General features: G+C 39.2%; 1 protein-coding gene and 11 non-coding genes across 14 annotated transcripts in view; all 12 read right to left on the bottom strand.

Annotated features, from left to right (window-relative positions):
- LOC125234146 overlaps positions 1 to 25,590 on the bottom strand; it is a 78,415-nt gene that overhangs the window by 38,754 nt on the left and 14,071 nt on the right. For all 3 annotated transcript variants that reach the window (XM_048140345.1, XM_048140346.1, XM_048140347.1), the window contains exons 2-8: positions 22,009 to 22,774; positions 21,058 to 21,236; positions 20,503 to 20,623; positions 12,128 to 12,371; positions 3,894 to 4,121; positions 3,217 to 3,410; positions 1,251 to 2,040 (exon numbers count right to left, since the gene is read on the bottom strand). In XM_048140345.1, the coding sequence (XP_047996302.1) occupies positions 1,251 to 2,040; positions 3,217 to 3,410; positions 3,894 to 4,121; positions 12,128 to 12,371; positions 20,503 to 20,623; positions 21,058 to 21,236; positions 22,009 to 22,774 (2,522 nt within the window). The remainder of the gene's footprint in view (positions 1 to 1,250; positions 2,041 to 3,216; positions 3,411 to 3,893; positions 4,122 to 12,127; positions 12,372 to 20,502; positions 20,624 to 21,057; positions 21,237 to 22,008; positions 22,775 to 25,590) is intronic.
- Positions 452 to 570, bottom strand: LOC125234293. The gene has a single exon (XR_007177972.1). It is a non-coding gene; the product is annotated as a 5S ribosomal RNA (ribosomal RNA).
- LOC125234287 lies at positions 1,087 to 1,205 on the bottom strand. The gene has a single exon (XR_007177966.1). It is a non-coding gene; the product is annotated as a 5S ribosomal RNA (ribosomal RNA).
- LOC125234286 lies at positions 2,318 to 2,436 on the bottom strand. Its single transcript, XR_007177965.1, has one exon. It is a non-coding gene; the product is annotated as a 5S ribosomal RNA (ribosomal RNA).
- On the bottom strand, positions 2,722 to 2,883 carry LOC125234304. The gene has a single exon (XR_007177982.1). It is a non-coding gene; the product is annotated as a U1 spliceosomal RNA (small nuclear RNA).
- On the bottom strand, positions 4,320 to 4,438 carry LOC125234316. Its single transcript, XR_007177990.1, has one exon. It is a non-coding gene; the product is annotated as a 5S ribosomal RNA (ribosomal RNA).
- Positions 4,834 to 4,953, bottom strand: LOC125234300. Its single transcript, XR_007177979.1, has one exon. It is a non-coding gene; the product is annotated as a 5S ribosomal RNA (ribosomal RNA).
- LOC125234315 lies at positions 5,399 to 5,517 on the bottom strand. Its single transcript, XR_007177989.1, has one exon. It is a non-coding gene; the product is annotated as a 5S ribosomal RNA (ribosomal RNA).
- On the bottom strand, positions 7,678 to 7,796 carry LOC125234308. Its single transcript, XR_007177985.1, has one exon. It is a non-coding gene; the product is annotated as a 5S ribosomal RNA (ribosomal RNA).
- On the bottom strand, positions 8,240 to 8,358 carry LOC125234296. Its single transcript, XR_007177975.1, has one exon. It is a non-coding gene; the product is annotated as a 5S ribosomal RNA (ribosomal RNA).
- Positions 9,283 to 9,401, bottom strand: LOC125234298. Its single transcript, XR_007177977.1, has one exon. It is a non-coding gene; the product is annotated as a 5S ribosomal RNA (ribosomal RNA).
- On the bottom strand, positions 19,861 to 20,022 carry LOC125234303. The gene has a single exon (XR_007177981.1). It is a non-coding gene; the product is annotated as a U1 spliceosomal RNA (small nuclear RNA).

The raw sequence follows: 25,590 nt of genomic DNA, 5'->3' as shown, positions 1-25,590 counted from the left end.
ATCAAATATCTTTTCTACACAACATTTTGCCTCACTGGTTTGGATGAATTTAGTAAATAATATACTGACTACCATTATTTATTACCAATCACAATGCCTCATTTTAATTTAAGCATGTAAGGCAAAGAGGCTCGAGTATTAAAAAGAGTTACTGTCATTTATTGAAGTAAAATGTTTAATCACAGTGCATAGACTGCCATCTCTCGATAGAGGCATAAAACTTTTGAACCTCAGTTTTGACAATTTGGACCATATTCTTAGCTTGATATGTTTTAAAATGTCAAATATTTATATTAGCGCCATCTAGCCGAGCGTACCCCAAAGGTGTATCGCCATCTAGCTCACCGTACCTTTTTCTCTATGGTTTTGGGGTACGTTTTTTTCTTAGACTTTATCGGTCTATACGAAGTTATATAGGTCTTTGATGTAAGGTAACAAAAATAAAGGCAAAAGCCAACGACACGAGGTGTTCCCAGGCGGTCACCCATCCAAGTACTGACCTCGCCCGACGTTGCTTAACTTCGGTGATCGGACGAGAACCGGTGTGTTCAACGTGGTATGGACGTTGGCAACAAAACAACTGAATATTGACATCAAGATAGGAAAGATGACGTCATATTTCCCATTTGCTCATAATTTACAAAATATCTTAAACAAATAATTAAGATACCTGTTTACTTGTGACCAAAGACCTATATAACTTCGTATAGACAGATAAAGTCTAAGAAAAAACGTACCCCAAAACCATACAGAAAAGGGTACGGTGAGCTAGATGGCGATACACCTTTGGGGTACGCTCGGCTAGATGGCGCTAATATTAATATATGACATTTTAAAACATATCAAGCTAAGAATTTGGTCCAAATTGTCAAAACTGATGTTCAAAAGTTTTAAGCCTGTGTCGCGAGTCGAGAGATGGCAGTCTATGCACTGTGATTACACATTTTACTTTGACAGTAACTCTCTTTAATACTCGATCCTCTTTGCTTGTGACAGTTGAGTTGGTGCAAAATAATTGTCAATAAATACGGAAATGGAAAAGTGAAAAAAGATAATACGTATCAATTTCTGCAAAAAAAAGCAAAAAGCCAACGACACGAGGTGTTCCCAGGCGGTCACCCATCCAAGTACTGACCTCGCCCGACGTTGCTTAACTTCGGTGATCGGACGAGAACCGGTGTATTCAACGTGGTATGGACGTTGGCGATAAAAGATGCTAAATTACTGAACATTATATGAACATTACTCACCTTTGTTATTAGATAATTTACTAATAGCTTGTCTTAAAACTTCAACATTCTTGTCACAGACGCTCAACTCTCCAGACAACCAGGCATTTTTTCTTAATTTATTACTACGTGCTATAGGCGTCGTGGGCAAGCTATAATTTTTAATATCAAAATTGTACGACGACCGCCCACTGACCTTATCCTTCGGTAATGACTTGAGACAGTCTAGATTGTACTCAGGGACTTTAATGTGGAGTGGTTTGTAAGATTTAGGGGTGAAGCTTCTGCTCAGTTTTGCCGCGGGTCTCTCTAGGCCACTTTGGTCTTTGACGCTGTCGTCTGTGATGGTAAAGTTGCGTGTACGGTTATTGGGACTGTAGATGCTACAGTATTCTGTGGAGTCGCTCCTGTGTAACTTGTTGGGCGTGCCGATGTCTTTCATCCGCGCCCGTATCTTTGCTATAGGAGTGGAGCAGGCGCTGGAGTAATCTTTCTCTGGTAGATGTTCATATTTAAGAATGGGGCGCTCTTCGCCGTCTGATATGTAACATTTTTGTGGCACATCAGATGTGGCAAACGACCTCTTTTCTACGCTCTCGTAAACGGGACTCTCGCTTTTGCTGTAGTCTTTTTCACTGTCAGTAGAACTATCTTTATTGTGGATGTCGGCTTGAAGCTGGATGTTGCGTTGAACAGGACTCAAGCATTCAGAGTCTGTGGGAGACGAGTCCCACGCGACGCTACTGAAGTTGGATTTCTTCTTTGATATGCGCGCGGGGATAACTATGTAGTCCATCTTGTCAATGTCGTTCTGTAAAAAGAAGTTGTTTATTAGAATTGAACGTGGCATATTAGTTGCTTAGCGGACTGTCTGCTTAGCTACAAACATTGATTCATTCTTTAGAATCGAGGAGATGACATATCAGTAGCACGAATAATGCAAAAGTGAATGAAGTAGACAATCTTCCTTCTTTGTTTAGTTTTCCGTATTATGTCGCATAACTCTAACTTCAATGTTCGAGAAAAAAAAAATCATATTTATGTCATTACAAATCCAACTCAAACCTATCATATCAAAATAAGCAAAAAGCCAACGACACGAGGTGTTCCCAGGCGGTCACCCATCCAAGTACTGACCTCGCCCGACGTTGCTTAACTTCGGTGATCGGACGAGAACCGGTGTATTCAACGTGGTATGGACGTTGGCGACTACACAAATGAATATTCAAATATAACTATACCTAAAATGTCAGGCAGGCAGAACGCAACATTAACTATGCTGCCTGGAGTGTCAGACAGCCTAGATACCACATTAGCAGTTATAAAATGTTATGTAACAACATACTAACAATAATTCCACCATGTTGTCTCCGAGAACATGTTGTAAGCCAGTCATGTGAGAGAGCACCATTACGATGCGTAACAACAATAACGATACGCCAAGGGAATGATAGAGAAAGCCAATGTGATCATATGTATTAACAGTTTACAAGGGGGACAGCGCGTACGCAGTCCCCACTACCAAAAATTACGCATCCGAGTTATCCACATTAGGGATAATCGCAAGGGTCAACCCAACCGCAGTGCAATGGAAGAGTCTCGCCCTGGGGGAACCGCCTTCTTGATCACGGTGTCCCCTATGCCAGGTAAGTATGAATTCACAACAGTAGGACGCGAGCGTCACTAAATCGGAAAAAATCTTAACACCGCGAAGTAGAATACGCTCCGCAGGTAACAACGACATCTAACGGAAAATTCAGTAGTTAATTCTATGGTGTTTAAGAGGGACCACGCATACATGTACCGCGCAACAAATAACCCTATTTTATTTTACCATCATTTAAAACTAGACCTAAGATGAATGTATGAATCCACTTCTCATACTTGCCGTCTGCAAATGATTATTACCTTAGGCTTAGATTTTCAGAATTCCGGCAAGGCCTAGCATAACCTTCAGTCGGTAAGCTGTAAACTAGTCTATACATACCTTGACCGTTTGCAATATATTCTGCAACTTCTCAAGGTCTACGCGCTCGGATCGCTCAAGTCTCAGTCCGTCTTGCAGCAACGCCAGGAGGCTGCCCGGATACGTCCCGTCTTGCGGCAACGGCATGCCGGCTTTCCACAGTGTGTACTGCTCCTTTAACTTCTCGTAGGTTAGTGTGTTCCATGGAATTTTAGCTGGAAACAATAAGATTTTAGGAGTACTTTATACTTGAATTTCTGGAATCATTTAGCTTCAGTTAATTTCTACAGTTAAATTTTTGTGTAAAAAAAATCGCAGGTTCCCATCCCTGTGACATAGGTTAACGACCCAATAAAATAAACATTTAAAAAGTTATCAAGCACGTAGATATGGACAGTCCAAGAGGGGTTTCGAGTCAAATGGGCCATACAGGAAAAATGCAAACGAGAGTGTAGTGAGCGCGAATATCTTTCCCATAATAATAACACAATTTAGGGATATGTAATTAATGTATGTATCAGCCCTAGGTTGGGACAGTATATGTCAGGGTTCAGGGGGGTTCCCCCCTTCCCTATACGTCTCTGGAAGTTATCATTTATCAATGTTATCATAAATTGAAAAGCTGCTATTGCATTTACTAAAATTATACTGTATGAGAAGATGCTAATGTTATTTAAACTAAAAGAATAATTTGTTACCATTACAGCTCTCCCACAGTATCAAACACAGGGAATACACGTCGCTCTTGTTGCAAGGATGTACATTCCCTTCCTCATCAGGCTCAAACAGCTCCGGCGCATGCCAATGATACGTTTCCGATCCCTCATACATTTTGTATGCCTTCGCAACTGCGTTTCCCCTCATGTACGTTTCGGATGCGTGCTGGGATATTAGAGGCTCGCTTTCTTGGTTGTTGTGACTGGTTTCTGAAAGTGTGAAAGTAGAATTATTAGAATTGAGTGACCAAGAGGTGCAAAAGTCTCCGTTTGATTGGGCTACTGAGTCATGACATGACGCTCATCTTTAGATGTTGAGAGAGAAATAAAATTTAAGTAACCGAGATTAGTATCTTAGTGTAAAAAAGATATTTACAGATAAGGTGATTTTCATTTAAAATAGCAAAAAGCCAACGACACGAGGTGTTCCCAGGCGGTCACCCATCCAAGTACTGACCTCGCCCGACGTTGCTTAACTTCGGTGATCGGACGAGAACCGGTGTATTCAACGTGGTATGGACGTTGGCGACAAAACAAATGAATAATGTTATCCTGTTCAGAAAGGTGAAGTAATAATAATATAGTGATATTTTAAATAGTCAATGCGCATAATAGTCAAGACGACAGCCGTCCAGGCTCCGTACCGTCTCGAGTTATCTGCGACTCTTGTGTCTACAATAAAATTTCAAAAACCATACATCGAAGAGATAACGTCAAAAAGTTTCTACAGTATTCCATGTTAGCAAGATATATTTCAAAGACGCATTTAATTTCAACCAGTTACAATCCTTACATAAAACATAAAATACTTAACAAAAATTTATCTACAGCTTCTTGTCTAAACAAACAGGATATACTTATAAAAATATAATAATATGAATGTTGTATGAAAATGAGATATTTCCAATGGATCGAAGCAAAAAGCCAACGGCACGAGGTGTTTCCCAGGCGGTCACCCATCCAAGTACTGACCTCGCCCGACGTTGCTTAACTTCGGTGATCGGACGAGAACCGGTGTTTTCAACGTGGTATGGACGTTGGCGATCATCAAACGGAATATTGACATCTACATCGATGGAATGGCGTAATAGATATTGATATATTTATGTTTGGATCATCTATGGATGTACAGTCAAGTGCAAAAATACGTATCGATTTTATCCGCTCAAAAATATGTACAGAGACCTTATTCCGCCGACATAAAGTGCTATGGGACATATTTTTGATAAGTTGTACGCACCCATATTTTTACACTTGACTGTACATATAATCTGCTCCATACAAACTTGATTTTATTTCATTGCGATTAATGTCTACATTTATAATTTGCGATTAATAGATGAGGATGTTTCATATTCAATAATTATTTGCTTCGATTGGTGCATAAACAGTATTCTTATTCTGCCAATTTTTTGTAGACAATGAAGATGGCAATACAAGTACACGAAGAATTATTTCACGTTATCAATTTCTAAAAAAAAGGAAAAAGCCAACGACACGAGGTGTTCCCAGGCGGTCACCCATCCAAGTACTGACCTCGCCCGACGTTGCTTAACTTCGGTGATCGGACGAGAACCGGTGTATTCAACGTGGTATGGACGTTGGCGAATGCTACTTCGAATTTACTTTTCAAAATGCAATTTGTCTCTGTTGTGTACATTTTCAGTACATACATTTGCTATTCAGCCGGGGCCGGGGTCAGTGATCGTGAGGCCATCGGTTTAGATTGGAGAGCACAAATAACGAGCAAGTCTTACAATAGAGGTTCTCAAAAGGATATAGAATAAAAACACTTTATTAGTAATCCATACTAAATTGAAAATGAAAATGAAAATGAAATATTTATTTTTCAAGTAGGCATATTACAATGCGCATATGAACGTCAAATAAAGCTACGCCGGCTCTAACCCTACGCCTCAGCCTCGAGAAGATTTCAGTCCCCCCTCAGTTGGGAGGGGGGTATCCACTATGGGACCGGCAAGAAACTCGGCGGGCAACTTCTTTTCAAAACATTACATCTTATAACTAACATGCATTAAATAACAAGATACAATTTAACATGCAAAAGTATTCATCAAAGAATATGAACAGACTAGGTACTCTATGGAAATTAATTTCAATAAATTATATTATTGCTTAATAATACGTCGTTCTTCTTCAGAGAAAACATATCAAATTGTCACAGAAGAAAAAGATAATATGAATCTCAATATCATTAAATATGTAATTTACCTACACAACATAAAATATAAAATATTTGATGTGCTTTCTTATCTGAACTGTGTCCTCTATACATAATACAATTATTTTAATTGCTATTCGTTTTTTGTAGTTTCTGGTTCGGGCCATGCATGTTTGTCTGTCAAATAGTCCTCGACTCTGTAATAAGCCTTTAACATCAATGATTTTTTTAAGTAGTTCTTAAGAGCTGGGAGGGGTAATCTCAAAGCAGTGTCAGGTAACTTATTATAAAAATGAATGCATTGCCCAACAAATGACTTCTGTACTTTACGGACACGAAACTTCTTTATGGCAAGCTTATTTTTGTTTCTAGTGTTATAATTATGGATATCAGAATTCTTAGTGAAACAGTCTAAATTCTTAACAACATAAATTATACTATCATAAATGTATTGGGAAGCTACAGTTAAGATATTAATTTCTTTGAAGAGTTCTCTTACTGATTCACGTGTTCCTAAGTTGTAAATAGAACGAATGGCTCTCTTTTGTAATACAAAGATAGTCTGTATGTCAGCTTCTTTGCCCCAAACCAGAATACCGTATGACATTACACTGTGAAAATAACTATGATACACTAATTACTAATATTATAAACGGGAAAGTGTGTGTGTCTATTTGTTTGTCCGTTTTTCACGGCAAAACGGAGCGATGAATTGACGTGATGTTTTAAGTGGAGATAGTTGAAGGGGTGGAGAGTGACATAGGCTACTTTTTGTCTCTTTTTAACCCCCTACTTCCCTAAAATTGGGGGAGGAAATTTGTATGGAGCATTCCGCAAGTTTTGAAGATAACGCGAGCGAAGCCGCGGGCAAAAGCTAGCAAGAAATAATTACAATTAGGTTCATTTGTCCTGTGGACCTACACTAGGCTAAGTCTGTCACGTGGCAGCCAATATTATGTCCACAAGGGCCAAGGCCAAGTAAGTCTTCGGCTCTACCTCTTGTTTTAGCGGACCAGTATATGTGGACTTGAGTCACTCCAGCTTTCTTCCCTCAGTATATAAGGAACGGCGGGGCCATTCCGTGGACCCTGGGGTCCCTCAAAGCGTAGTTTAGAACCCCCAAGAGAGTATCTAGTCTCTATCTACTTAGTAAAGGTAAAATCCCGTAAGAACATCAGCAATATATGGCCTACTAGCGCCATCTAGTAACAGCCTGGAAACTACTAGGTAAAATGCGCCACAGCAGCAAACAGTTTCAGATATACTTATACTCGTATATGCTAATGTAACGTTTTGCAGCCTCATATCTGTAAGGCAAAATTTCTCATCATCATCGCATCACCTCTTTATATCGCCCAGAGATCTAACCGCTCATCTAAGTACACTTGTCCCGATCCTGAGCCTTCCTTCCTTATCTTCCTAATGTGATAATGTCGTCCGTAACGTACGTCAAGCGCTTCTTTCATCGGTCACATGCGTAGATTTCATAGAAATTAGTATTGATATGATGTGAAGATTGCAATAAGTACAAGGAAAAAACTGCAATTTTCCTTGCTAGCAATTCCTACAAAAACTAAAGCAAAAAGCCAACGACACGAGGTGTTCCCAGGCGGTCACCCATCCAAGTACTGACCTCGCCCGACGTTGCTTAACTTCGGTGATCGGACGAGAACCGGTGTATTCAACGTGGTATGGACGTTGGCGAACACTGAGTGGAATTAACTTATCACTTGTCGGTACGCTACGCTACCAATAGTACCAATTCATATGTCTTTTAGTGCACTAAATTGTTAAATAGATGGGGTCTGAACAGTACTGTCGCCATCTGTCTACAGATAACAAATATGTAACTTGTTAGGTATACAATAAACCTCCGCAGCTCACTTTATCAAAGGAATATTCAAATAAGGGTCCAACGGCTACGATCAAGCCTTCGCCTCTCTTGCTTGCTTTCAGTGATCAGGAATGCATAGCCTTAGGTTAGGTCTTCTGCTTAGTCCTGCCAAAACCTAGAGCGTGTTTAGCCCCTGGTACCATTTTTTGTAGATAATATGATGCGAAGATGGAAATAACTAATAATCACAGGAAAAAAAAAACTCCGATTTTGTATTTTCCTAGCCACTAATTTCTACAAAAAAAGTCAAAAAGCCAACGACACGAGGTGTTCCCAGGCGGTCACCCATCCAAGTACTGACCTCGCCCGACGTTGCTTAACTTCGGTGATCGGACGAGAACCGGTGTATTCAACGTGGTATGGACGTTGGCGAACACTGAATGGAATTAACTTGTCAGTAGGCTACCAATTAAGTTGTCTTTTAGTGCACTTTGTTATCTATTATAGCTGGGGTCAGTGAACAGTACTGCCGCCATCTTTCTACAGAGAACAAAGAACTTGCTAGGCATACAATAAACCTCCCCACCCCCAGCTCACTTTATCAATAGGGATAATCAAAATAAGGATCCGATGGGTACGGTCAAGACTTCGGCTCTCTTGCTTGCTTTCAGTGATCAAGAATGCATAGGGTCCCCCCACATCTAGCGTCTTGCGAGCGTCGCGTCGGGCCAACTGTATGGGCAAAGCCTGACGCCGCGTCGACGTCGCGTCGACGCGGCGTCTTTTTCCATACAGTTGGCCCGACGCGACGCTCGCAAGACGCTAGATGTGGGGGGACCCATAGCCTTAGATTCCCCACAACCTTTTTTTTTTGTAGCTTCTTTGCTATGGAAAATAATCGTCAGGACCATCAGCAATGCCTACTAGCGTCATCTAGTAACAAGCTGGGAACTACTAAGTAAAATGTAGAATAGCAGAAACAGTTTCAAATATTGTAATAATAACATTTTGCAAAATATCTCAAACCTATCTGTAATGTAGATAGGTTTGAGATATTTTTTCCTCATCAGTCATCATTAGCTCTCTAGTACGCCGTAATCAGAATATCCCGGTTCTCAACTTCTCAGCTAAACATCTTTCAAAAGTGATCCGCAATCTTCATGTCGTTCACACAATGAGCAAAGCGGACATCAGGCACTTCTTTGCTCCGGTATATTTCACGCAACATTTCATGCAAATCAGTGTTCATGTGATGAGATGAGAAAATGGAAATAAAAGTACAGGGAAAAAAAAGCAAAAAAAAAAATGCACACCTTTTCTTTCTACTAATTTGTATAAAAATAAAGCAAAAAAAAAGCCAACGACACGAGGTGTTCCCAGGCGGTCACCCATCCAAGTACTGACCTCGCCCGACGTTGCTTAACTTCGGTTATCGGACGAGAACCGGTGTATTCAACGTGGTATGGACGTTGGCGAATGCGAACTCGAATTTATTTGTCAGAATGAGATTGGTTTTTGTTTCTGTAGAATCTGCTATCCCACCGCAGACAATCAACTGTCTTGTGACCAATTTGGCCATCTATTCTAGTGTTTACAACTGTACATGTATGTACAGTATGCACAAAAAACGAAAATGGATCTTTCTATCAATAGACTTCCCCAGTTGATAGCGATATTTAAAACAGAACCTTATGGGCTACGGCCCAGTCATCAGCTCCCCGCCTCGTTTTTAGTGGGTCAGAAATGTCGGAATGATGGGTCGTAAGTCTTAAGCTCTAAGAAAGTCTCCAGTTTTCTTTCACCGGGTATAACGAACGGCGAATTTAAGCCATTGGCATAATTGAGAGCCCCCGGAATAGTATTTTGTGTATAATAAAGAAAATAATCACGAGAAACATCGGCAACCGATTGTCTACTAACGCCATCTAGTAACACAGGGCATGATTACAACTTAATCATATTGTAAGTAAACAAAAAACAAAGGATAATGATAAGATAATTTGGATGAGAATATTGAGAATATATATTATGTTATTAAATATTAATGATACATATTTTGAAATTATGAAGATTTAAAGGTTGCAACGGTAATAGTATTTTACCATTAGGTACATTTGTGTCGTCGCCATCTAGTCCATCCATACCGTGTAAGGCCAATATTTAAATATCTATTTGTAGTTTGAGAAATAAAGTTAAAAAGTATACAATTTTGAACGAAACATCAAAAAAGCCGCCCGTAGCGAAACTGACCTGGAAGCGGTTTATTTGAGATGTGTTTTACCTATAAACAACTGGTTAGAAAAATTTCTGATATGTTTAAAAAAAAATCTTGGAAAAATTTAGTACTTGGGAGAGACAGATATTGCAAATAGACTATACGTGGACATTCATACATATTTTGTGACGTTATGTGGCCCTAGTACTAAACAAGCGTTGCTTACAAAACTCATATTCAATGAGTTAAAAAAATATTTTGAATAATTATACCAAAACTAGCGACCCGCCCCGGCTTCACACGGGTACTATACCTACATGTGAACCTTCCTCTGCAATCACTCTATCTATTAAAAAAAACCGCATCAAAATCCGTTGCGTAGTTTTAAAGATTTAAGCATACATAGGGACATAGGGACAGAGAAAGCGACTTTGTTTTATACTATGTAGTGATAGTCATGAATTCGTCAAGTAGTAAACTATTGTTTAAGTTTAAAGTATTTGTCAATTAACTTTCCCACTTCAATAACCACTTTTGGTGGGTTGTCACTCAACAAGTACGAGGTGAATGCCTCTGCATGAAACTCGTCTATGTTTTCGAGACTATACTTGCTAAAGGCATGGTCTGGGTGAAGTGCCACGTCGTTTAAGTACTTGTAGCATATTGGCTCTAGTTCTCGCCAGTAGGCTACGGAAACTTCTTCTTTTATGTTCCGTTCATATGAAGTTAGTACATGTGCGAACTCATGTGTGAGGATGTAAACGTCTGCGTTTGTAGAGGCGACGCGACAGAAACTTTTATCTTCACTTGCTTCGCGTGATCTATCACCAAAGTTGATACTTTTGAATGTTTGTCCGTAGTCATCGCCGCGGTCAGTGAAACCGTAGTACTTTATGTTATTTATGTTTACGTATTTTTGATTATTCTTCAGTTCTGTCCTGAACTCTACACACTCAGTTACAATGTCTCTCAAATTGTAACCCCCTAGACGCTCTATTTGGTAGAAGACATCGACATACTGATGTTTATTGTTAAGGAAAACCTCTGAGAATTTAATGTTTGTTAGTAGACAGTTGAATATACGGGCAATGAGTTGCTTGTATTGGGAAAAGGTAGGGGTTTTGCGTTTCTCGCGGTCATCCATAATTGCTCCTTACTTATATAATTGTGCGGTCCTTTGGACAATCGTTTCGCCTCGTTTGGCGTTTCAATATTTTTTACCTTATATTAAACTATATATCTTACTATATTAATGTTATATTTAATATTTAGCATTTATTGTCCTACGTGAAAGCTAAACCAGGCCTGAGGCGCGCCATCGACATCGCCATGTTATGCCCTCCTTGCCTCGGTGGTCGAAAGGCAACGATGTCTCGTGGTCCCTTACATTACAATGATTTACCTCCGACACATCGAACTCGAAGAAGCTCGAGCCGGCTTTTTGCATTTTTTCCGGAGCGGGGTTTGAACCACCGGTCATAGTGGCTGTGTAGAACTTGTATACCGACCGCGCGAGCAACTGGACCATCGATTAATGACGTCATCACATTGAAATTGTTCATCAATATCGTCGCGAGCGCAAGCATACATGTACCACGCACCACGTGATATAGAGCAGTCGCAATTGATTTGCGAGGCGACAACGATCTCCGGTTGCGAACAGTTAATATAGATATGGAGGCCACGTTACACTAGTCTGCTAGTCCATGCAATAGCGCCATCTATATGATTTCATATGTATTTACACAAAACATAGATGTATTGAGAACAATAGACCAATACAAATGCAAATAAGTAAACATCGCCCAATACAGCCCATAGGTGGCGCTGTTATCAATACAATGCCTAGCTATTTATAATAAGTACATCCACCATCCACCTTCCAAATATACTCGAAGGATACGATACGAAGTACACGCTCAAAGGGGAAATCTTCCTTCTAAATACTAAAAATAAAACATTTCTGTAAAAATAATATTACTCACCCTCAATATTGACGTACTGCGGTTCTGGCGAATACATGTCGTATCCGATTTTGTCCTTCTTACTTTCCTTAGGGAGCTTCATACAAGGCCCCAAGTCTGCCAGCTTGGCGGAGTCTTGCCGTGTGATCATGATGCTTTTGCTGCTGAGAGCCGTGTGGAGGTACCCTTGCATGCGAAGGAAGACCAGCGCGTTTGCGATGTCCAACGCGTATTGGACTGAAGTCTGAGCGCTGAGGATTCGGCCCTGTAGTAAATAAATAGTACAAATTGAAATGGATATACTCCAAAGTAATTAACTATCTATTCAAAGAATATGACGCCCTGAACATATCAATTAAAAAGTCTTGTTTTAGTTTAGCAGTCTGGACAGTGGACATGCTAACTGTTCCACGGGCAAAATAGCCACGGAGTAGATAATTGAATTTCCTATATCTACGTTTCGATCGCAAAAACCTTTAAGTTTTGACGTTAACGGTCAGGTACTAACCCTTTTGTTCAGCACGACCTGACATGATTATGAGCATTGTTCTCAAAATGTCAACATTGATAAAATCGGCTTCAAGACAATCACGATCGTACGCTTTCACTTTCGTTTTTGTACAAATTTGTAGCTTGTGTTTGTTGCCAATAAAGCTAATGTTTTATTATAAAATAAATGTATCCAGTATCCACAAATGTAAAACACATAACGATATAATAATAAGAAATTTGTGTTAATGCAGAGTTCTTAAATTAAAGAGGTTGATAGTATGTTATATGGAGAGTAATAGGTATTAGCGTCAAACTTGTTAGCTGTATATCAATAAAGCTCTGTGTAGCTATTCTAACATTTAAGTAAATCTTTTTCCTTAATACTTAGCTTAATCTTATAATTAATCCTTAAAACCTAATTAATCTTATAATTAATCCTTAATTAATCCTTAAAACAAGTCGAGCTACGATCATTGCTCTATTTATTTTCGTCAAAAGAAAACACAATCGATCAGTCGAGGAATCCCGCCCGGAAATCGCAAAAAAACAACCAAGTCAATCGATTAGCAGATACGGTGGTAGAATAAGAAATAATAATACACTTGTAAAGATGCGAACACACCTCGGCTGCTTAAAAGGTGGCGGTCCGAAATCTCACTTAAATGCATCGTAAGACGTACGAGGGCCGATTGATAAGTATCCGAAACGAAGAGGAAAACTCAGAGTTATTTGAATAAAACGATTTTATTTTTCAACATAGGTTCCTCCTAGCTCAACAAACTTTGACCAACGCTTCTCTATTGCCATAATTCCATTTTTATAGAAGCTTCTGTCAAGACCCTGAAAATAGCCGTTAACGGCGTCAATGACTTCAGAGTTAGTCGAAAATTTTTGTCTCCCTAGCCACTTTTACAAATTTGGAAACAAATGGAAATCGCAGGGGGCCAAGTCAGGCGAATAAGGCCAGTGCGGCAGTATTTCGAGGCGTAATTCTTGAATTTCTGACATCGCAACTTTTGCCGTGTGAACCGCTGCGTTAGCGTGGTGGAAGAAGATTTTTTTCTTATCTAAGTGGGGTCTTTCTTGTTCGACTACATCGCTCAGCTTTTGCAACAAGTTTGCATAATATTGGCCGTTTATTCTTCTTCCCTTTTCAAGATAATCTACGTAAATGACACCTCTAGCATCCCAAAAAACGGTTGCCATTACTTTGCCAGCGGCCAAGGTCGTATTTGCCTTCTTTGGGGCGGGTTCACCACTTTTTGTCCACTGCTTGGATTGCTCTTTAGTTTCCGGCGTGTAGTGGTGGATCCAAGTCTCATCGACCGTTAAGAAACGACGATGAAATTCTTTAGGATTCTGTCTAAAGATTTGCAAACACTCTTTAGAAACATTCACTCGGTGATTCATTGGCTGGTCATTCGCAAACCGCGGCACCCATTTAGCACAAAGCTTTTTCATAGACAAATGCTTATGCAGTATATTAAAAACACGTTCTAACGAAATATTTACAATCTCTGCTATCTCCCGAAGTTTTAATCGACGGTCCCCCAATACAATGTTTTTTTATTTTAGAGACCATTTTTGGGGTTGTTACCTCATTTGGTCTTCCACTACGGGCAACATCATTGCAGCTCTGTCGTCCTCGTTTGAAATCCACGACCCATGTGTGAACAGTGCTCAACGATGGCGAAGAATCCCCTAACACACGATCCAGCTTTGTTTTAATATGAGTTGCTGTTTTTCCTTTTAAAACATAAAACTTTATAACGGCATGAACCTCCATTTTCTCCATTTTCACGAAAATTATCGACTTTTCAATTCAGATGAGAACATTTTATTAATAAAACAACTATTATCTCATGAAATTACATTTATCGGAATCGTAAAAGATTGCAGATAACGCATCTAACAAAAGTTTTATTTTTAATTTATTTTTTTAATATTGTTTCGGATTGTTTTCAACCAGCCCTCGTACCGTTTTTACAAGCTTTGATTCAACTCGCCTTGTTAGTACAGTGTGCATCAAAACCTAGAAGCTAAATTTGACCCACTTCCCGGTTTCAGATTGAGCTGAAATTTTGCACACGTGACAATGCAATATTATGGTATCATGGAGCTGATCTGATGATGGAACAGAAAGGTGGCCATAGGAACTCTGTCATGAAACGTGGTATCCCCATCGAGTAAGGGGTTTTTAGAAACGTCTCGGAGACCAGTAAATGACTGTTGAACAGTACAGCTTGACAGCTTGTGCCAAAAATGAAATTTTTGCAAAAAACTTATTATTGTATGCTCCTCTATACACCGTTGCTCAGACGGTGATAGTGTAGAATAGGAGGGCCGCGGCGTAAATGACACGATATTTACACACACCTTTGTAGTAAACTTTGTAATCTAAATATAATTATATAAAAGAAGAAACTGACTGACTGACCTATCAACGCACAGCCGAAACAGCTGGTCCTAGAAATTCCAAATTTGGCACGAAGGTTCCTTATAAGATGTAGAGGAGCACTAAGAAAGGATTTTTCAAAATTCGGCTCCTAAGGGGGTGAAATAGGGGTCCAAAGTTTGTATGGGAAAACAAGATTAGATTAGTAGGCGAAGCGGCGGTGTGGTCGAACCTTTACGGACAGCAGACTATTAAAATGATCGGTTATGGAATGTACTTTTTGCTAGAACACGGTCGACCTCACGGGAAAATCTAATGTTAATCCATTGTAATAAGACTTAAAATACGGAAGTATTACTATTAGAATTTAAATACCAATGTCCTCAAAATCTTGGGCTGTTTTGTACCTGTACTGGCTTTGGGAAAATAGTTTAAAGGCACAGTTTTATTGACACAGGCTGCCATTTCATAAAACTATAAGGTATATTGCATCTTATTGCTAGAATAAACGGCCATAAAATAGCATCGGTATAAACAAAACATCCATATTGCTTAATAGAACTTTGTTATGTATGAAGCATGCCGTAACCTGTCCTGTATATCAGTCAAAATGAAATTAACTAATCTAATAGTATTTTTTCTACTCGTCGACTGTAATCTGTCAATTAGGACACCACAGACTAAACTATAAGTGCTAACTTTTCAGTGTTGGATACTCTATGGCAGTTCTGACTCAACTATAATAATATATGTAATCTCATTATAGTTGACTTTAAGTTAACTGTAATAATTTCAAAAATAGAACATCATACAATGTCTATACTAATTTGCGATACCTGGCAAATATTTCTACATCTGAAATATATTTTTTTTTATTTGTCGCGTTATCGGCCAATCAGAGACGGTTATTACAAACAATTGGTTGCTAGGTAATTCCATGTTGATACAACGGTGAACTTGCATGTATAAAAAAACTTGCATGTATGCCCATATAACCATAATCGGTCGCCGTTCCTACGCAAATCCTCCTATTTTGTGTACACACAGGTCTTCGGGTCTCAATGCTTAGTCGCAGTACGGTCGACGTTTAGTCGCGGCGACCCAAATGGGGACGATTGGTAACAGGCACAAATGGTCACAGAAGTGACAGAAGTGTGCACTACGCGTGCACACATTGTTACCGTTTGGCGACTACTTTCCCAAAATCATTCGTTCATTTCATTCTTTTCAAATGGCGACTGTCAGAGACGTCAAAGTAAAAAAGAAATAAAATCATTTGACATTAAAATGTAATGGCGTAAGAATTTGTTAAAGATAAATATTGTTTGCATTTGTAATATAATGTGGGCTAATTACCATGGCCAATTAAATTGCTCGAGTGATTTCATAAAATAAGTCTAAATTTATCAACGCGCCATCAATTTACCTCAGTTTAACCAGTAATAATATTATTGACTACTCGGTGTTTGCGTGTTATGTATATTGATTGGTGAAGTTTTAGTGCTCTGGTGCATATACTATACTGAAATAATAAAAATAATGCCTAGAAAACCAATAAAGTTGTTAAAATATGGATTAAGACGGTAATATTCCATGTAAAAAACAGTCGCCAAACGGTCAACAAACGGTCGCAAAATGGTCGCAGCGTACACGCGTGACCGAAAGCAGAATGGCTTCTTGTATTCATTTTTTTCAGGTATCCTCAAACTTTATAAACAATTAAATATGCCGTCGTACTCAGTTGCCCTCACTAAAGAAGATTAAAAAAAAATTGTAACGTGCGTACCGAGCTGCTGGGTTGTAAATGCAAAGCTTCGTGGCCTAAACATGGTACTCGACTGAAAAGCTTTGTATTATATCGCGATTGTATAAAATACTATTATACAATCGTGATATAATACAAAGCTTTTCAGTCGGGTATACAATCTTCATCATCAATGCACGAAATTAATGTTAATAAATAAAGCGTCGGTTGTATCAACATCGAATTACATGTAATAACCGTCTCTGATTAATCGATAACACGATAGATAAAAAAAATGTGTCTCAGATGCAGAAAAACTAAAATGTGTTTCGGAAGCACTAAAGCTGAGGCGAATATATAGGTAGTTTCAACTCAGTTGAGGCCACGCACACTATAACACTGTCATGTAATGACAACGAGATTTTGAAATTAGTGTTCTTATGTACCGACTGCAGATTCAACAGTGAATTGTAAGAAAGACCAAAAAGTTTCTAGTTACTATTTTGTTAAGAATTACGTCTATAGAACAATTTTCAAACAAAACAAAAAATAAAATATCTCGTATGTGATTAATTAATTGTCAGATTATGAACAATCATAATCATATTACAAAATATAAATCGTAGAAATCAAAGATAATATGTAATAAATTGCCTTTATTTTATCATCGTAGCTGTTAAAATGGTGTTTACCTATTTTTTCATTACTTATTAGCAGACATAGAAGTCGCGGTATAGTATGAATTTTCTGAGATGCACTTTTCGCTTTTGCCCTAATCTGTTAAACAAAGGCCTTTGTTTCTATTATTCGCTGCGGTTAGCTCCCGTTTAAACGGCACGTGCTATAGTCTCAGTGTAGTTAAAAAGCAACTATCATGATAGCAATAAGCTTCAAATCCATAAAAAGCCCTTTCGGAAATAACACGTTATGTCATCTTCAAAAAAAGTTACCTGCACACTGCAAACTGTTTAATAATTTTGAACCTTATTGCTATCATGATAGTTGCTTTTTAACTACACTGAGACTTTAGCACGTGCTGTGGAAACGGGAGCTAACCACCGCGAATAATAGAAACAAAGGCCTTTGTTTAACAGATTAGGGCAAAACCGAAAAGTTCATCTCAGAAAATTCATACTATATAGGGATGTACCGACTAGGCGCCGACTAGTCGGGAAAGCCGACTATCCGGCCACATTTGTAGTCGGCGATTAGTCGGCGACTAGTCGGCAAAAAGGGCCGATTAGTCGGCACTTCATTAGTGATAGAAAAACAGTACAAAATTAAATTATCAGCTGAAAATTATGGTTGTATTATGTAGCTATTATTAGTAATTCCTTTTTTTCTCAAAACAACAAATATCTGTTATCACCACAGAAATAAATTTCCTACCTAGGATTATCGACTTCATAGGCAGGATCACTACTCACTAAGCCAAGCCGGTTGTTAAAAATGGAAAATGTATATAAATATTCTAATAAACACAAGTTAAATTATAATCTATTGAAAATATAACCAACCATACCAAGAACCATACCGTTCTGCCCTAGGGGTGGACAGAGGGCGCTACGAGTCCTTGTATAGATTACTCATATGAGAGATAATTTCGACCTCGACAGCTGTGACCTGGGTGGCCGAGCGGATTAAGAGGCATTTCCCGCGATTGGAAAGTACGCTGGTTCGATTCCAGCCTCAGGCACCAGAGGACTTGGTCACTTTTTCTTTCATATGTGTAATTTATTTCGGTTTTAATATATAAATATTGTCATGAACCTTTGCACATCAATAAAAAATCATGAAAAGCGCGAACGAAGGACCAAAAATGACATTCAAAATGTGAATTTATCGAAAATTATGTTCTGGCCGACTAGCCGACTAGTCGGCCGACTAATCGGCCACCCAAGCGCCGACTAGTCGGTAGTCGGCCTAGTCGGCCAAATCAATAGTCGGTACATCCCTAATACTATAGCAATAACGTCAATTAACATAGGGACATCCTTCCGATATAAAATATATCGATAGCTGAATACTTATTTGGAAGTGAAATTTCATATGAGCTATAAAGTTCACCGGATAATTTAATTTTCCCCTCACTAGCTCGGAAACACGTGTTTTGTCCTTCAATACCAGCAGGTAAAAACGCATTTTATCCACTAGTGGGTAAAGTAATTTGACCTTGAATAAAGTCAAATTAACTGGTTTAAACTTCATAAAAGTAGGTGAATCTAGTAATAAAGATGATTTACCACCTGTGGAACTACTGGAAGCAGTGATAAACGCATTTTTTTGCGTTGTAGTTTCCTCGCTATAGTGAGGGGAAAAGTTTTGTGTTACACTCGTGTGTTAAAAAACTCGCAAATTCAGGATTCTATTCTCGAACCACTCGCTTCGCTCGTGGTTCAACTATAGACTCCTTTCACTTGCTCGTTTTTCAATTCCACACTCAGCGTTAAAATACAACTTTGCCCCCTTGTATAACAAATAACTATTAATAAAATAATAGCGTTTGTCCGTAGCAAAATTTTATTCGTGCCACCGCGACTTCCAGCTAGTAATACTGAGTTCACATTTAATAGCGTCATGAGAAAATTAAACGAAGAAATAGCAGCACTTGATAAAGAAACGTTTCACAGTACCTATTTTCAGAAAAACCCAAGAAAACGAAGAAAGATATAGGGAAAGAGAACCTATGATATGTTGTTTCGTGTATTGAGGTGTGCAATAAAGAGTATTTGTATTGTAGATGATTTAACCGAAAACCAAAACCTTATAATCAATCCTAACGAATCAGATGAAGATATGCCAAGTGACGGTGGTTTATAAAACGATTTGTTCATTATGTTTTACTGCTTTTAATACCATTAATGATAAGTATATGAATAAATAATAATGTTTTTCAAAAATATATTACCTAATCGTTTTTTTTTACATTCACTCACTCATTTCATTCATAAATTTTTTTGCAATCAGTACTAATCTACATTTACGTGTGTGTGTTATCATTCACTTCAACCTCCGTGGAATTACCTATACCTTAATTACGCGGTTTTGACCATACAATCCACTAACGCATGGAAACCGTTCTAATTGCCAATCAACAGGCTCAAACTATGAGTTCATTTATGAGGGGGACAGCGCGTACGCAGTCCCCACTACCAAAAATTACGCATCCGAGTTATCCACATTAGGGATAATCGCAAGGGTCAACCCAACCGCAGTGCAATGGAAGAGTCTCGCCCTGGGGGAACCGCCTTCTTGATCACGGTGTCCCCTATGCCAGGTAAGTATGAATTTACAACAGTACGGCGCGAGGGTCACTAAACCGCGAAAAATCTTAACACCGCGATGTACGATTTCGTTGCGCAGAGCACAGCGACATCTATCGTGAAATTTAGTGACTACATAAGTACGCCATAACCTGGTGACTAGTATGAGCAGTTATTATACATACTTAATGAATTCTACAGCATTCTCAATAACTAATAACTATTAGCTGTGGTCATTAGTTTTAAAAGGCAAGAAGTTGTACTAATTTTAGTTTTTGTGTGCACAGCATCATGGAATGTTAATATCCGACTATATATTTTTGCATTTTATCACGGATTTGCGGTATCGTCACTATTCACCAATAAGTAAAAACGTTAACGTCACTTTTAGTAGATCTGGAAAAAATAACTCTAAGGTATTAACCATGAAAAATATAAGTTAAATTATGCGGAACCTTTCAAATTAGACATTTAGCAAATAAATGAAGAAATAAACAAGTACCTGTCCATCGTGGAGTATGTCGTGTAGGGTATCCACACATCGTTCGCAGATTATATTCACGTTGTTATGGACATCAGGATATAGTCCCATCAATAGGATTATGTTGGGGTGGCGACATTTTCTAAAACAAAAATTTGATATTGTCATAGTTGTAAAGAAATAATGTATCAGAGCGGCCATTTGTCCATTGAGGAGTAAAATAAAAACAAGTTTGTATGATATAGGAGGCAAATGTGCAGACGGCTTGCCTGACAGTAAGCTGTCACCGCCTCCCAAGGACACCTGCAATACATAGTAGTACACTTGTACTATTATATATTCTGTGGTAGTACGGGTGTACGCTCTTTTCTTGAAGGATTGTAGGTCGTATCGGTTCAAAAATACCACATGCAACAGTTTTTAGGGCGAAGTCACATCTATCAGCGTCGAGCCACATTGTGCGCATGAGAAATCGCTTATTAGTATGAACATTTTATGTATGATTTCTCACAGTTACACAAGGCGAGGCAAGAAATTTCATGAGAAAAGCACAAAACAACTATCACCTCAGCTTACCTCAATATGTTAATCTCTGTGTTCCGTTTCTTCCTAGCGTGCTCGACAGAGACGGGCAGCGTCTTAATCTGCACGGGCACCACTCCCCACTTGCCGAGGCTCCAGACCCGCGCTTTGTCCACGTTCACGTCTAGGTTGCTCGCGCTGGCTAGGGATAGCCCGTACGTGCTTGTCTCGCTCTGTACGGAGGAATATGTTATGTTATTCGCATTAACTATGGTAGTTACAAGCTATAGTGCCCTTAATGAGTACTCACTTTTTATAGATAAATAATAAAATAAATGGGACACCTTACACAGATCAACTTAGCCCCAAACTAAGCAAAGCTTGTACTATGGGTGCTAAGCGACGATATACATACTTAAATAGATAAATACATACTTATATACATAGAAAACATCCATGACTCAGGAACAAATATCTGTGCTCATCACACAAAGAAATGCCCTTACCGGGATTCGAACCCAGGACCGCGGCTTAGCAGGCAGGGTCACTACCGACTGAGCCAGACCGGTCGTCAATAAGTGTAATTAATTAACTGTTGACAGACCAATACATAATAAGAACCAAAAATTCATTCATAGTACTTCACCACTTAATGTTCGTGTGTGTGTATACGCATGTTGCGTGTACGGCACATAGTTATAGTTACAATGTTTGACAGCTTTCTTCAATTAATTTGAAATGAAACTAAATAAGCCGCCGAATAATCATAAAATTTTTCACTTAAAGTGACTTTCAGTTTTTAATTATGTATAATAAAATTTAGCAAAATACATTGTGCATTTTTCTGTCCAAAGCATGACTCATGAGCTTGACTGAGTCAGTGATCGTTCGCGCAAATCGAATTATCCTCGCGGATCGTGCACACATTTAGGATAGCGTAAAGTTGCCTAACCTCAGATATTTTGACAAGATGATGTAATCCAAAAATGCACAAGAAATACGTACCTTACTGTCGTCGGTTTTACTCTGGTTCGCAGACTGAACTTGCAGCTGCTCGTCGGCCCAACGATCGAAGTTCTTCAGCTCGCTCATCACCTCCCAAAGATTGTCTTTGCTGCGGCTCTCTGTACTCGCCGAAGAGCTATGACTAGAAACGTTAATATCCTCCGTGGCTCTCATCCCGTCTACTTCCTCGGCATCGCTTTTAGTGTCTAGAAAGGTTTTTATGTCATAAGGTAACGAGTTATTCTTATAGAAGAAAGGAGGCGACTGAACCTGAGGCTCGTCCTCTTTAAAATCTATGTGCTTTTGGGTAAAGGTTTCCTGCCTGTGTGTCTGTGCCCTGCGCGAATGTCGCCTCCTATTAGGTTCCGAATATGATAACGTACCGGGCATGAAGACCTGATTTTGGAAGAGGAATTGTATGTTAGGGACAGAGCCATCCGGGTTGGCGCTGCGCGCTCGCTTTTGAGTTTTCTTTTTGTACTTGACGGCGGATTGCTTTTCATAGTTGAAGGTGGTGTCGGGGTCGGCGCAGTCGGTGCAGGAGATGGGCAGGGAGTGGCGGCCGCAGCGCTTCTCGGGCGTGTCGGGCAGCTGGTGGGCGGAGGCGCGGCGCGCCTGGAACTCGGCGGAGGCGCGGCGCGCCTGGAACTCGGCGAGGTCGCGCTTGTACTCGTCGGTGCGGATGGTGCCGACGTCGTCGCGCGAGGGCGGCGGCGGCGGCGGCTCGGGGCTGCCCGAGCGGTGCGTGCTCACCGTCACGCGCTCCCTGTAAAGTTATAAACCATCATGTTCTTGTAATCTACTGTTCGGCTGAAAAGTCTACTTCTAGGGATTTTTTATCAAGTATATTACAATTCTTCAAACTGGTGTGAGCGATTGACCTAGACGAAAGCGCCTGCTACCTACAATTAAACTTTTAGTTTGTTAAATACTTGTAATTGAGTCCAGTCTATAATTTAATACATATACCTACTACATGTGTGCCAGACTGATAGATGTTTAATTTAATCGACTATATCCTCAACAATAAAAATAAACGACAATTACAACCATTAGGTACAAATACGGTATACCAATTACAATTCAGTGCAACGATGACACGGCGTCAATTACAGATATTAATCAATCCTGAGTTTTTTTCGATCCAATCGATTTCTCGACAAAAACGCCAGTACTCGGTATCTGATAAAACCGTGGGACGACACGGGTCAATGGAAACCGAGCCCTGTCCGATACAGGGCCAGGGACTGGATGTATTCAGAAATTGTTTTGGGTCAATCACGACAGTTGTAATGTTCGGAGAAAAGGCTGCTGATAGACAATTATTACCTAGGTACTTATTTAATTAATCTCGTAATAGGCTTTGATGTCATCATTACTTAATGTCTGGCTATATAGAAGACCTCCTAAAGGTATTATTAAAAGGCATAGTGCATTATGCACAACATTTTGCAATCTTTTGATGCTTTTGTCGATCGGTTATATTTGCGTTAGAATATCATGATAGCACGCAGCATACACAATCAATTTATTCAGTATTGTCATATTGTGTACTGTAAGAGGTTTCGCATTCAGAATGAAACCTTTTACAGCAGTCATGGTCGCTGACTGGCAGTCCCTGATTTAAAATTGGAACAGTATAAGAACGTCAAGGAAAACAGACACTTCAATGGGGCATTCATATAGAAGCAGCGATTGAGAGTGAACGGTTGTACTTAGCTCCTAAAATATAAAAAAAATATTGATTCAAAGCGTTGTTTAAATGTTTGGATGCTCTCCACTGATAGGCCGACTCTCTTACATGGTGGAGGCACTAACGTCTGAAAGTTTCCCCTAGTTTCGGTTTCAGAGTTTTCAGACAACGAACCCCGACCTCAAAGCGCGAGGAAGCACATGCCAAGCGATAAGCCAAACGCGCTTTAAGAAGAAAGAAAACAAAGTGACCATCGTCGCCAATACGAAGAGCTATTCCGGGTGATATACTTCTTATTATTTAATACTCATTATCACCCATTCCGTAGTTAAAATATAGCTGTGCAGAATTGACGTAAAAATGGAATGCGAGGCATTCAACAGAGCAACGGGCGCTCAAGATTGTGTTATTCAAGAAACTCTACGACTCCTCTTCGGTGACCATGGGCGTCGACGCAAATTGCGTGAACATCAGCTCCATCATACCTATATACTTAATCATACACATATGCAGTAAATCTTCCTAGATATGTAGGGGGAGTCCGGGAGATATGACCAGGTGGGAGACTTGAACCACAATCAAAATTTCAATTCAAATTTCGCGCCACCGCCGCCGTTGGTAGGTCGCATGATAGACTAACCAATGGCGCAACATTAGGCGATGCCATTTTGTCCACCATTGGTCTGATTTAGATCTCACTGCAATGAACGTGTTTTTGTGGTCGGCGAGTGAAAAAAATAATAACATTAGATTTATAAATTATTTGGACTATTAAACTGGTGAGTGGTATTCTTTACCATTGTTGTGTTTGTTGGTTATTGTGCTTTTATTAACAATGAACGTTTGGGATGTATATTGTAAGAGTTTTAAGAAAACATGACCTAAATAAAGTAAAGGAGGGTGCGGGAGAGTTGAACCGCAAGGTGGTAGGGAGACTTGACCAGTGGTTCAATTCTCCCGCACAGTGCTTGGGTAAGGGTTTGCTTTGTTTTATGTTGTTTTTATATTTTTTTATAGATGATACTGACGTTTAAATACAAGCTTAAGATGAGATCAACCCGTAAGACAAAAATAAACGTCAGAAGAAAACGAGCAAAGCCCAAACTGAGAAAAGGAAAATTGTTCGGATAAGTGACAGTGATTTCGAAGATGAGAAGGTTATTTCCTATGCTGGTACAACGGATGAGGGAAATCCTAGCCTAGATAATCGTTGGTCTTTATGTGAAACTGAAGCAGTCATGGTTATGAGACTATGTGGTTCCTGCAATGGATATGTTCACGAACTTTGCGTTGGATTAACTGAAACAGATTTGGACAAATTTGTTTGTCACAAATATTAATTATATTTAAGACTATGATTTTGTGTAAAATGAAAATTGATTTTGCATGTGCCTTTAATATTTTTCAACACGTCAACTGGTTAAAGGCTCTCTTTGATTCTTCGAAACCGGATAGCAAAATTACATTTTATCCACAAGAGTGCAAGATAATTTCATACAAATTTTAACTTGATGGCTGGCTGGTAGATAAGCTTTTTAATGATAATTTTTCAGCGTAAATATTTTATATATTTAATAAATTGTGATAGATTTGATTTCGTTTCATTTTTTTAGCTAGTATTTTATTTATTCATTCGGGGGCAAATTTGTTTAACCTACGTGCCTTGAAGCCCTTGCAACGCTCATGATTCCATATTTTGAACCACTCGCTACGCTTGCGGTTCAATATTGGAATGTTCGCTTGCTCGGGTATCAATATTGGCACGTGCAGTTAAACAACAACTTTCCCCCTTGTAAAACAAACAAGTACCAATGTAAGTTTCTGATCTCTAGAAAATGTTCATGTTGTCAATTTTAAAAGTTTAACAAGTGTTTTAATGGGTTTAAATA

This window comes from Leguminivora glycinivorella, chromosome 15, assembly GCF_023078275.1.
Source record: "Leguminivora glycinivorella isolate SPB_JAAS2020 chromosome 15, LegGlyc_1.1, whole genome shotgun sequence".
Classification (NCBI taxonomy): domain Eukaryota; kingdom Metazoa; phylum Arthropoda; class Insecta; order Lepidoptera; family Tortricidae; genus Leguminivora; species Leguminivora glycinivorella.
Note: the sequence above shows the minus strand (reverse complement) of the source record. Positions and strands in the feature narration are given on the sequence as shown.